This window comes from Oncorhynchus tshawytscha, linkage group LG09, assembly GCF_018296145.1.
Source record: "Oncorhynchus tshawytscha isolate Ot180627B linkage group LG09, Otsh_v2.0, whole genome shotgun sequence".
NCBI classification, from domain to species: domain Eukaryota; kingdom Metazoa; phylum Chordata; class Actinopteri; order Salmoniformes; family Salmonidae; genus Oncorhynchus; species Oncorhynchus tshawytscha.
Window position 1 is genome coordinate 17,733,596 of NC_056437.1, and position 12,584 is coordinate 17,746,179.

Below are 12,584 nucleotides of genomic sequence, written 5' to 3' on the forward strand. Positions count from 1 at the left end.
CCTTCTTGCCACAGCTCGTATTGATGTGCCATCCTGGATGAGCTGCACTACCTGAGCCACTTGTGTGAGTTGTAGACTCCGTCTCATGCTACCACTAGAGTGAAGGCACCACCAGCATTCAAAAGTGACCAAAACATCAGCCAGGAAGCATCGGAACTGAGAAGTGGTCTGTGGTCACCACCTGCAGAACCACTCCTTTATTGGGGGTGTCTTGCTAATTGCCTATAATTTCCACCTGTTGTCTATTCCATTTGCACAACAGCATGTGACATTTATTGTCAATCAGTGTTGCTTCCTAAGTGGACAGTTTGATTTCACAGAAGTGTGATTGACTTGGAGTTACATTGTGTTGTTTAAGTGTTCCCTTTATTTTTTTGAGCAGTGTGTATATTTATAAAACACACACACACCACACACTGGCAAGAAAAAGTATGTGAACCCTTTGGAAATACCTGGATTTCTACATAAATTGGTCATACAATTTGATCTGATCTTCATCTAAGTCACAACAGACAAACAGCCTGCTTAAACTAATAACACACAAACAATTATACATTTTCATGTCTTTATTGAACACACCGTGTAAACATTCACAGGGTGAAAAAAAATATATGTGAACCCTTGGATTTAATAACTGGTTGACCCTCCTTTGGCAGCAATAACCTCAACCAAACGTTTTCTGTATTTGCGGATCAGACCTGCACAACGGTCAGGAGGAATTTTGGACCATTCCTCTGTACAAAACTCTTTCAGTTCAGCAATATTCTTGGCATGTTGTCGTGAACGGCTCTCTTGAGGTCATGCCACAGCATCTCTAATCGGGTTGAAGTCAGGTCTCTGACTGGGCCACTCCAGAAGGCATATTTTCTTCTGTTGATTTACTTCTGTGTTTTGGATCGTTGTCCTGTTGCATCACCCAACTTCTGTTGAGCTTCAATTGGCAGACAGATAGCCTAACATTCTCCTGCAAAATGTCTTGAAAGACTTGTGAATTCATTTTTTCGTTGACGATAGCAAGCTGTCCAGGCCCTGAGGCCAAAGCAGCCCCAAACCATGATGCTCCCTCCACCATACTTTACAGTTGGGATGTGACGATGTTTGTGTGCTATGCCATTTTGTTCTCTACACATAGTGTTGTGTGTTCCTTCCAAACAACTCAACTTTAGTTTAATCTGTCCACAGAATAATTTTGCCAGTAGCACATCCAGGTGCACTTTTGAAAAATTCAGACGTGCAGCAATGGTTTTTTTGGATAGCAGTTGCTTCTTCCGTGATGTCCTCCAATGAACACCATTATTGTTTAGTGTTTTACATATCGAGATGTTAGCATGTTCTAGAGATTTCTGTAAGTCTTTAGCTGACACTCTAGGATTCTTCTTAACCTCATTGAGCAGTCTGCGCTGTGCTCTTGCAGTCATCTTTGCAGGACGGCCACTCCTAGGGAGAGAAGCAGCAGTGCTGAACTTTCTCCATTTATAGACATTCTCTTACTCTGGACTGGTGAACATCAAGACTTTTAGAGATACTTTTTTTTTTACCATTTCCAGCTTTATGCAAGTCAACAATTCTTAGGTCTTCTGAGATCTCTTTTGTTTGAGGCATGGTTCACATCATCTTGTGAACAGCAAACTCAAATTTTGTGAGTTTTTTTTATAGGGCAAGGCAGCTCTAACCAACATCTCCAATCTCATGTCATTGATTGGACTCCAGGTTAGCTGACTCCTGATCAAATGAGCTTTTGGAGAAGTCATTAGCCTAGGGGTTCACATACAGTTGAAGTCGGAAGTTTACATTTCAACTCAGTTTTTCACAATTCCTGACATTTAATCCTAGTAAAGATTCCCTGTCTTAGGTCAGTTAGGATCACCACTTTATTTTAAGAATGTGAAATGTCACAATAATAGTAGTGTGTGATTTCAGCTTTTATTTCTTTCATCACATTCTCAGTTGGTCAGAAGTTTACATACACTCAATTAGTATTTGGTAGCATTGTCTTTAAATTGTTTAACTTGGGTCAAACGTTTTGGGTAGCCTTCCACAAGCTTCCCACAATAAGTTGGGTGAATTTTGGCCCATTCCTCCTGACAGAGCTGGTGTAACTTAGTCAGGTTTGTAGGCCTCTTTACTCGCACACTCTTTTTCAGTTCTGCTCACAAATTTTCTATAGGTTTGAGGTCAGGGCTTTGTGATGGCCACTCCAATACCTTCACTTCACTTGTGACCAAGCTTTAACTTCCTGACTGATGTCTTGAGATGTTGCTTCAATATATTCACATAATTTTCCTGCCTCCTGATGCCATCTATTTTGTGAAGTGCACCAGTCCCTCCTGCATCACAGCACCCCCACAACATGATGCTGCCACCCCTGTGCTTCACAGTTGGGATGGTGTTCTTTGGCTTGCAAGCCTCCCCCTTTTTCCTCCAAACATAATGTTGGTCATTATGGCCAAACAGTTATATTTTTGTTTCATCAGACCAGAGGACATTTCTCCAAAAAAGTAAGATCTTTGTCCCCATGTGCAGTTGCAAACCGTAGTCTGGCTTTTTTATGGCAGTTTTGGAGCAGTGGCTTCTTCCTTGCTGAGCGGCCTTTCAGATTATGTCAATATAGGACTCGTTTTACTGTGGATATAGATACTTTTGTACCGTTTCCTCCAGCATCTTCACAAGGTCCTTTTCTGTTCTGGGATTGATTTGCACTTTTCGCACCAAAATACGTTCATCTCTAGGAGACAGAATGCGACTCCTTTCTGAGCGGTATGATGGCTGCGTGGCCCCATGGTGTTTATACTTGCGTACTATTGTTTGTACAAATAAACGTGGTACCTTCAGGCATTTGGAAATTGCTCCCAAGGATGAACCAGACTTGTGGAGGTCTACACTTTTTTTTTCTGAGGTCTTGGCTGATTTCTATAGATTTTTCCCATGATGTCAAGCAAAGAGGCACTGAGTTTGAAGGTAGGCCTTGAAATACATCCACAGGGACATCTCCAATTGACTCAAATGATGTCAATTAGCCTATCAGAAGCTTCTAAATCCATGACATAATTTTCTGGAATTTTCCAAGCTGTTGAAAGGCACAGTCAACTTAGTGTATTGTAACTTCTGACCCACTGGAATTGTGATACAGTGAATTATAAGTGAAATAATCTGTCTGTAAACAACTGTTGGAAAAATTACTTGTCATGCACAAAGTAGATGTCCTAACTGACTTGCTAAAACTATAGTTTGTTAACAAGAAATTTGTGGAGAGGTTGAAAAACTAGTTTTAATGACTCCAACCGAAATGTATGTAAACTTCCGACTTCAACTGTATGTTTTCCAACCTACTCTTTAAATTATGTATTCAATATAGACAAGACAAATACATGTATTTGTGTGTTATTAGTTTAGGCACACTGTTTGTCCATTGTTGTGATCAGATCAAATTTGATGACCAATTTATGTAGAAATCCAGGTAATTCCAAAGGGTTCACATACTTTTTCTTGTCAGTGTATATATTATGTGACCGGTTTCTCTGTGCTCTCTTTTTCTGTGTTGCAGTACCAAGTTGGTCAGCTGTTCACCGTAGCTGAGGCCAGTAAGAATGAGACGGGGGGAGGAGAAGGCATTGAGGTGCTGATAAATGAACCCTATGAGGAAGAGGGAGAGAAGGGACAGTACACACATAAAGTTTACCATCTGAAGAGGTACAGTAGTACATGCACACAGACATACATCTGCCACCTAAGAGATGCATACACTGGGTGAGGATGAAGAGGAGAATACAGACACACACACATACACACAAATGCAAGGTTTCCCAAACTTTGTCCTGGGGCCCACCCTGGGTGCATGTTTTGTTTTTGCCCTAGCACTACACAACTGATTCAAATAATGAAAGCTTGATGATGAGTTGGTTATTTGAATCAGCTATGTAGTGTTAGGGCAAAAGCCAAAACGTGCTCCCAGGGTGGGCCCCAGGACCGAGTTTGGGAAACCCTGCAATAAGGCTGCGTTTTGCCTAATTGACCCTTCGCTAAGGCCCTCCCCAGAATTGTGGGCAACCAATCGCTTGGAGTCCCCTCTCCTCAGATAAGCTCTTGTTTCAAATACATGTAAACCAAAGAGGACAATGGCAAAAAAGGAATTTTCATTTAAAAAAAGTTGAGATTGTTCAAATGGCTAAATAATTTAACAGCAGGGGTACTTGCGACTGTGAGTCATGAAATGCAGAGCCTGATGGAATATTTTTTGAATCCGGAATTATGCATTTGTTTCATAATTTGATAGCTGGTTAGCTAGCTCTGTCTCATTGACCATCATTGAAAACGTTGCTAGCTAGCCAGTTAATATATCTTATTTTCCCCAAATGTACAGTGCATTCGGTAAGTATTCAGACCCCTTGACTTTTTCCACATGTATTAAATCGTTTTTTCCCCTCATCAATCTACACATAATGACAAAGCAAAAACATGCTTAGAATTTTTTTTTATGTATTAAAAAAAATATAAGAAACAGAAATACCTTATTTACATAAGTATTCAGACACTTTACTATGAGACTCAACATTTCTTAAAACCTGTTTTCTCTTTGTCATTATGGAGTATTGTGTGTAGATTGATGAGGGGATTATTTAAAAAAAAAAAAAAAAAATTAAGTTTTTAAAAAACGCTGTAACCTAGCAAAATGGGAAGGGGTCTGAATACTTTCCGAATGCACTGGATGTCATCTGCTTTCAATGACAGGATACGATTTGAGCACTAGTTGGCTCCAAAAGTGGTTAGTAACTTTGACTGCATGCTGACAGCGCATTCCGAGCCATCCAGTGGCTATCTGTACTAAAATACATTTTTATTATTTTTCTCCCCCTTTTTCCTCCCCAACTTCGTGGTATCCAATTACAGTCTTGTCTCATCGCTGCAACTTCCGTACGGACTTGAGAGATGCAAAGGTCGAGAGCCTTGCGTTCTCCGAAACACAACCAAGCCGCACTGCTTCTTGACACAATGCCCATTTAACCCGGAAGCCAGCCGCACCAATGTGTCAGAGGAAACACCGTACACCTGGCAACCGTGTCAACATGCACTGTGCCCGGCTCGCCACAGGAGTCGCTAGTGCGCGATGGGATAAGGACATCCCTGCCAGCCCTCCCCTAACCCTGATGACGCTGGGCCAATTGTGCGCCTCCCCATGGGTACCCCGGGCGCGGCCGGCTGAGACAGCCTGGGCTCAAACCCAGAGTCTCTAGTGGCACAGCCAGCACTGCGATGCAGTGCCTTAGACCACTGCCCCACTCGGGAGGCCTACTAAAATACATTTTACCATGTTCCCGTGAAGCAATTGTAATTACAGTCCACTACAAAATACCCAAGAGTCTCTTGATTAGCAAGGGGTAGTCTGCTTAATTTTTATTGTGTATTAGAAACACAGTTTGAGGTCATTGTGATGGGCAATTGAGCTTCCTGGGAAAATATTGACCAAGGTAGTGACAATAACCAAAGGGGTGGGGCTTAGCCAAGAGTCAATTATTGGCAAAAGCAATGATCTGATTGGTCAAAAGATCCGAGTTGGACTGCCTGTGTAAATGCAGCCATACACACTCAGCTGATTGACTCCTGTCTCTCTCTCTCTTTGCAGTAAAGTCCCAGGCTGGTTGAGGTATATTGCACCAGAGGGAGCATTAGTTTTCCATGAAAAAGCCTGGAATGCCTACCCATACTGTCGCACCGGTGAGTACCAGAACTCTAGTTTAAACACTCAATTTAGCCCATCTCTGATTGGGACTGGCTTGCAAGAAGATACCAACCCTACTGTTACGTTGGTTTACAATCAGCTGCACTGGGGTCGGAACGTAATCATGGTTACATTAAGACACTGGAGCCGGTGCAAGATTTGGGACGGAAAACGTACCTCAATGCAGGGATGGCATATGCCACTGTACTCCAAATGTTACCTTTATCCACACTGCTCCATCATGAAGAAAAACTGTTTTTTTTTCATCCTCATGCTAGCTAGCAGTACCCACAGCAGCCATTATGGAATGTTGAACAAAAGGAGCTGATTGGCCGACACTGCCATTGCAAAATGATAGCAGTATTTCAGTCTTCTCGACGTAGCAGTGTGGATAAAGGTACAATTTGGAGTACAATGGCATATCCGATCCCTGCATTGAGGTACGTTTTCCATCCCATATCGCACGTCGGGTTTAAATGTGTCTTAATGTAACCATGATTGCGCTCAGTATTAACAAGCATAACGGTAGGGTCGTCATAACGGTAGGGTCGTCATAACGGTAGGGTCTGCATCTTCTGGCAAGGTACTGGCCTACATTGTAATTTGTCACTGATTATTTTATTGAAAGTAAACTGTTTCCCTTTTTCTTCTGTTGCTTGTTTTCTCCATCTGCTGCAGTTATAACGGTGAGTAGTGAGTGAACTGACACAAACACATGCACACTGGGGCCTTGCGGTTAAGAGCGTTGGGCCAGTAACGGAAAGGTCGCTGGTTCGAATCCCTGAGCCGGCAAGGTGGGAAAGTCTGCTCTTCTGCCCTTGAGCAAGGCAGTTAATCCCCAAAAACTGCTATACGGGCACCAATGACGTTGATTAAAGCAGCCCCCCCTCACCTCTCTGATTGAGGGTTTAAGTTAAATGCGGAAGACACATTTTGGTTGAAATGCATTCTTGTGCAACTGACTAGGTATCTCCCTTTCTCATATTCCCCCAGCTATTGTCTGTGTGGGCTAGGTTTGTTGTGTGAATGTATTTGAGACACTCGATCCCATTAGTGACTTATGGCGTGGTGGCGTTGTGTAGCTAGCTATGTTGCTAATGCTATCACACCACAGTTAGCTAGGCAGAGTGAAGTAGTGCACTAACCAGCCATGCCGTTTCAGCCTGTTGAGGGAAAATTTGTTTGAGGAATTAGGCAGAAGTCATCTATCAGCAATAAGAGGTTTATTCAAGCAATTGCAAGGAAGATCACTCTCAGGATGAACCCGGAGAGTATCCTTCAGGACATACTGGAAAGGATTTCTCAGCATATACCACAGTGGATCTCAAAGATTTTACAATCAGTCTTTATATAAGTAATTTACACAATGAACTGCTTACCCCTCCAAGGGGGAGGCGAGCTTACAAAAGAGATAAGGGGTAATTGGTTCCACTTCCATAGAAAAAACATACGAATGAGAACAGGTTCTAACCAGTTCTCACAGTCTTAAGATAGAGGAGTGATAGGATCTTTAAAGCCAAACCAGAGGAAACTAGATTTCTGCCTAGCTAGGTTTTTAGTGTCTGAAAGATAATGAGCCAGTAATAAATCACTTCTCTGTGCAGTATGTAAAGGGTTTACTGGAAAGGTGTGGGAAATGACCAGTGACTAGTACTATTCAACAACATACTGTAGCATTAGACTGCACCCACAAGCCCAAACAGATAATCAGTTAATTAGCTTAGCTGTGGGGTTTAAATAGGCCTTAGGCATCCCAGGACTCCATGCAAGACTTTCTCAGTATGAGATTCCCATTGGTTCTCCATTCAAGGCATTCTCAAGCTTGCAATTGGCTGACATTTTAAGGCTACTATATAGAGGAAGTGAACACTAAAGCCTTCTTGCAATTAGTTTCCTTCCCACCACAGAATCCATAGAATCAACTTATCAACCATTTGGAATGGTACACCCAACATGGCTGCCATCCTGACCCACATCAGCAAGAATGAATTTATGCTTTGCCAGGCTAGATTAAAACATGGGCAGAGATTTGATTTGTCTCCTTTTCTTTCATTGCTCACTTATCTTTTCTCCTCCTCTCCCTCCAGAACGAGTATATGAAAGATGACTTCCTGATAAAGATTGAGACGTGGCACAAACCTGACATGGGAACTCTAGAAAACGTGCATGACTTGGATGGTCCTACGTGGAAGACAGTGGAGGTGATTCCCATCGACATCGCAGACAAAGATGTGGTGGCCCATGGGGTGAGTGGGCGTACGCGCACACACACTAGTTGAATACATGGAACACTGTTTGAAAAAATGTATCATTCCTCTATTGCGCATCAGACCTGACATCACTGTATTGGCTAAAGCAGTGAGTTTTTAACCACTCAGCCATGTTAGATCAGTGACATCAAGATGGCTCTTTTCCCAAGTGGTAATGTAGTCTGTCCCCTGTCCCAGGCACTGATGGTTATATCACTAGGGTATTTGTCTCCCCCATGTGGAGGAGTTGTGTCACTGCACGTTGACTGGTTGTCTCTGCCAGTCTACCTCCTTGCCAGAATCCCCCCCTCTTTGCATGAACGTGCACTCACTCAATTCTTCATTGCTGCGATTTGCTAGTTGAGATTTCGGTTCATGTTAGGCTGCGTTTCATTTTATGTCGGTTTGATCACGGGGGAGGCACTAGTATTATCTGCAGTTTTCGGTTTGGCTAACACATTTGAAACAAATAAGTCTATAAATAAATCTCTTTGCCAAAATTCGGCATCTCTCCAATGTCTTATTTGACTAGTAGTTGTTCTGAAATGTTTATTGCTTGCCTGTGTGCCACAGAAAGTATTTGACTCTAGCCACAAATTTAAGGAAATTAGAAGGGGGGGTTCGGTAAGGCTATTTTCTAATTTCCTTAATTTTGTGGCTAGAGTCAAATACTTTCTTTGGCACACACTACTGGTCAACATGAGCTAGAAAAAATATTTTGAAGTGTGTCATGCCTTGCAGTCCCAAGATAGAAGGGGTGGGGGTGGAATTTCGGCAGGCAAGAAAATGGCCTTGCCGAACCCCCCCTTCTAATTTCCTTAATTTTGTGGCTAGTGTCATACTTTGTGGCACACATCAGTCAAATACTTTCTATAGAACAAACTTCACGTCAGGATAGGCAACCGAAAATAATAATGTATGTGTGTTATATTTAACATAGAGGAGGGAGAAAAATGTAGGCAAGCAATAAACATTTCAGAACAACTACTAGTCAAATAAGACATGGGAGAGATGACGAATTTTGGCAAAGAGATTTATTTATAGATTAATACACTTGAAACAAAAAGCCAAGCTGAAAACTGCAGACATTACTAGTGTCTCCCCCGCGGTCAAACAACCATAAAAAATCAAATGAAATGCAGCCTGACATGATCAGAAATCTCAACTAGCATTGCAAGTTGCAGGTTGGGGGATTCTGTCAGGGGGGAGATTTTCAGCACAACACCGGAACAAAGTTCCTTGTTAGTCGCACAGTCTGCTCCTCTAACGTTTGTTACGTGCTTCTGTCCATGAAAGATTCCTGCCAGTCTAGTGTCATTCCTAGTCCTGTGTCTGCTGCTGTTAGCCTGCCAGTCTAGTGTCATTCCTAGTCCTGTGTCTGCTGCTGTTAGCCTGCCAGTCTAGTGTCATTCCTAGTCCTGTGTCTGCTGCTGTTAGCCTGCCAGTCTAGTGTCATTCCTAGTCCTGTGTCTGCTGCTGTTAGCCTGCCAGTCTAGTGCCATTCCTAGTCCTGTGTCTGCTGCTGTTAGCCTGCCAGTCTAGTGCCATTCCTAGTCCTGTGTCTGCTGCTGTTAGCCTGCCAGTCTAGTGTCATTCCTAGTCCTGTGTCTGCTGCTGTTAGCCTGCCAGTCTAGTGTCATTCCTAGTCCTGTGTCTGCTGCTGTTAGCCTGCCAGTCTAGTGTCATTCCTAGTCCTGTGTCTGCTGCTGTTAGCCTGCCAGTCTAGTGCCATTCCTAGTCCTGTGTCTGCTGCTGTTAGCCTGCCAGTCTAGTGTCATTCCTAGTCCTGTGTCTGCTGCTGTTAGCCTGCCAGTCTAGTGTCATTCCTAGTCCTGTGTCTGCTGCTGTTAGCCTGCCAGTCTAGTGTCATTCCTAGTCCTGTGTCTGCTGCTGTTAGCCTGCCAGTCTAGTGTCATTCCTAGTCCTGTGTCTGCTGCTGTTAGCCTGCCAGTCTAGTGTCATTCCTAGTCCTGTGTCTGCTGCTGTTAGCCTGCCAGTCTAGTGCCATTCCTAGTCCTGTGTCTGCTGCTGTTAGCCTGCCAGTCTAGTGTCATTCCTAGTCCTGTGTCTGCTGCTGTTAGCCTGCCAGTCTAGTGTCATTCCTAGTCCTGTGTCTGCTGCTGTTAGCCTGCCAGTCTAGTGTCATTCCTAGTCCTGTGTCTGCTGCTGTTAGCCTGCCAGTCTAGTGTCATTCCTAGTCCTGTGTCTGCTGCTGTTAGCCTGCCAGTCTAGTGTCATTCCTAGTCCTGTGTCTGCTGCTGTTAGCCTGCCAGTCTAGTGTCATTCCTAGTCCTGTGTCTGCTGCTGTTAGCCTGCCAGTCTAGTGTCATTCCTAGTCCTGTGTCTGCTGCTGTTAGCCTGCCAGTCTAGTGTCATTCCTAGTCCTGTGTCTGCTGCTGTTAGCCTGCCAGTCTAGTGTCAGTCCTAGTCCTGTGTCTGCTGCTGTTAGCCTGCCAGTCTAGTGTCATTCCTAGTCCTGTGTCTGCTGCTGTTAGCCTGCCAGTCTAGTGTCATTCCTAGTCCTGTGTCTGCTGCTGTTAGCCTGCCAGTCTAGTGTCATTCCTAGTCCTGTGTCTGCTGCTGTTAGCCTGCCAGTCTAGTGTCATTCCTAGTCCTGTGTCTGCTGCTGTTAGCCTGCCAGTCCATTCCTGTCCTCCAGAGGATAGGCCTGCGCAAGACACTGTGTAGAAACTCTGATCTATACATCACCTTACTGACATACCGCTGACGTGCCATATTGTACAGGCCATAACATAACATTAATTAGCGTAGATCAGGAAATTTCTGCTAGTAGACTTGACCCTGTGTAGTAGTGATGGATACAATTACGTATCGCAATATCATTTTTGGGACAATCGATATTTGACTCAAAGTATAGATTTGTACATTTTTATAAATGTTTTGTTACTATAGGTAGTGTTAGCTAGCACTAGTCGTTTGTACCTACACCAAAACTCCAGTATTTTTCATCCTATAGCTTGTTCTCCATCTTCTGTATAAATAGTGAGCCAACATGTTTCAGCACTTTTATTTCCCTAACTGACCAAAACTCGAGTGGTGTCTTTCAGAGAGCTGCCCTCTGGTGGTGCACAGCGCTCACATCTGATTCAGTACATCAATGGCTGCGGTCCAAACACTTTAAAGACACACCCTATCCCCTCAGCCCTCATATTAAGTGGACACTTCTGATGACGCATCATGACGTCTGACGAGTATACACTTGCAGGGCGAGGGAGGAAGGAATGACTTCTAAATGGACCGCCCTTGGCTGGAAATTCGTCACTCGATCATCCTGTGATGATTGCGTTTTCAGCCAACGGTAGATTGTGGATGCTTATATGCGCTACAGTCAATTATGAGTGCCTGTCTACTTATATTAAATATATCATTATTAATATACGCCTGCTGTATGATAGCTAGCTAACGTTAGCCTGCCTAGCGGGAACTTCTGAAGGAAAAACATTTTTTTCCTACAATTTCCAAAAGATAACCAAACAAAAGCATATTTACTTTTTACGTAGTAGCAAAATGTCTAGCTTATTTGCATTTGTTTTTTCTTACACTTGTATGTTGACTTCTCCATTGTTGTTTTTAAGTTTTTGCAGATTTTTCTTAGCGGATGTACAATCATGGCAAATTGAATTATGGGGAGTTTCAGGCCCGGAGTGAACATCATTGTACACTCGCAAAGCCCACTAAAAACGAGGGCTTAGGGGCTTACGTTGTAAACTTCCCTTGCTTGGCTAATCATTTGGACCACCCTCCAAGATGGCGACGGGGATTCCCCCAAGGGCATAAGGTGGACGAGGGTGTGTCTTTTTAAGTGTTTGGACCGCAGCCAATGACTAGAACAAAATGGATGGGTGTCCCCAAGCACTGTAGCTGAGAAACCATGCTCTTCTCTGTCTAGTCAGGCTACTGTGTCTGTAGTGTTAGTCTCATGTACAATACTGACTGACCACTCAGCCGGTAGTGTACCAGGACTACAGTGCAGTGGCTCCTGTACAGTACCCACAGCAGCCATGTAATAACACGAGGGGATCAGTGGTAGGGCCACGCCCTAATCTGAGGGGCCATCTGCTGCAGGTACACACACACAGGCCTGACGGATGCAAAGGGACAAGGGGAGAGCCTGTGTGTGGTTGTGTGTGCGCCTGCCATCATGCTGCTCCAATGGCTTTCCTGCATCATAAGGGCATGGCGTTGATCTCTGTTCCCCAGAGCGTCGTATCATCCACTCTTCTGATTCTACACACAATATGTGAAAATCAAGAAATATGGAGCGGCTTCATTCCAGATACTATTAACTCAATGAACAATAGTATATACAACTCCATGTCATGAGTTTCCCTGTGTGCGTGTTCTCTCCTGCAGGACTAGAATGGAGCTGTACTGCGTATATATATATTGTTGTCAGTATCAGGGTTTCTATTAGGAAAATGTTGCACCGCACAAGTTACCTTGAGATTTGTATTTATTGGACATTTGAGAAATGTATCAGTCATCCATATGCATTGGGTGCGTACCCATTAAGCCATCCACTCACACAGCCAGCGCCATCATATTGGTTAAATATGACGAACAGTTCTTGTGCTGACGTTGCTTCCAGAGGCAGTTTG

General features: G+C 43.6%; 1 protein-coding gene across 4 annotated transcripts in view; it reads left to right on the forward strand.

Annotated features, from left to right (window-relative positions):
* Positions 1-12,584, forward strand: part of LOC112257485 (phosphatidylinositol transfer protein beta isoform) — a 31,229-nt gene that overhangs the window by 12,313 nt on the left and 6,332 nt on the right. For all 4 annotated transcript variants that reach the window (XM_024431076.2, XM_024431077.2, XM_024431079.2 and 1 more), the window contains 4 exons: positions 3,545-3,690; positions 5,621-5,712; positions 6,395-6,402; positions 7,804-7,962. In XM_024431076.2, the coding sequence (XP_024286844.1) occupies positions 3,545-3,690; positions 5,621-5,712; positions 6,395-6,402; positions 7,804-7,962 (405 nt within the window). The remainder of the gene's footprint in view (positions 1-3,544; positions 3,691-5,620; positions 5,713-6,394; positions 6,403-7,803; positions 7,963-12,584) is intronic.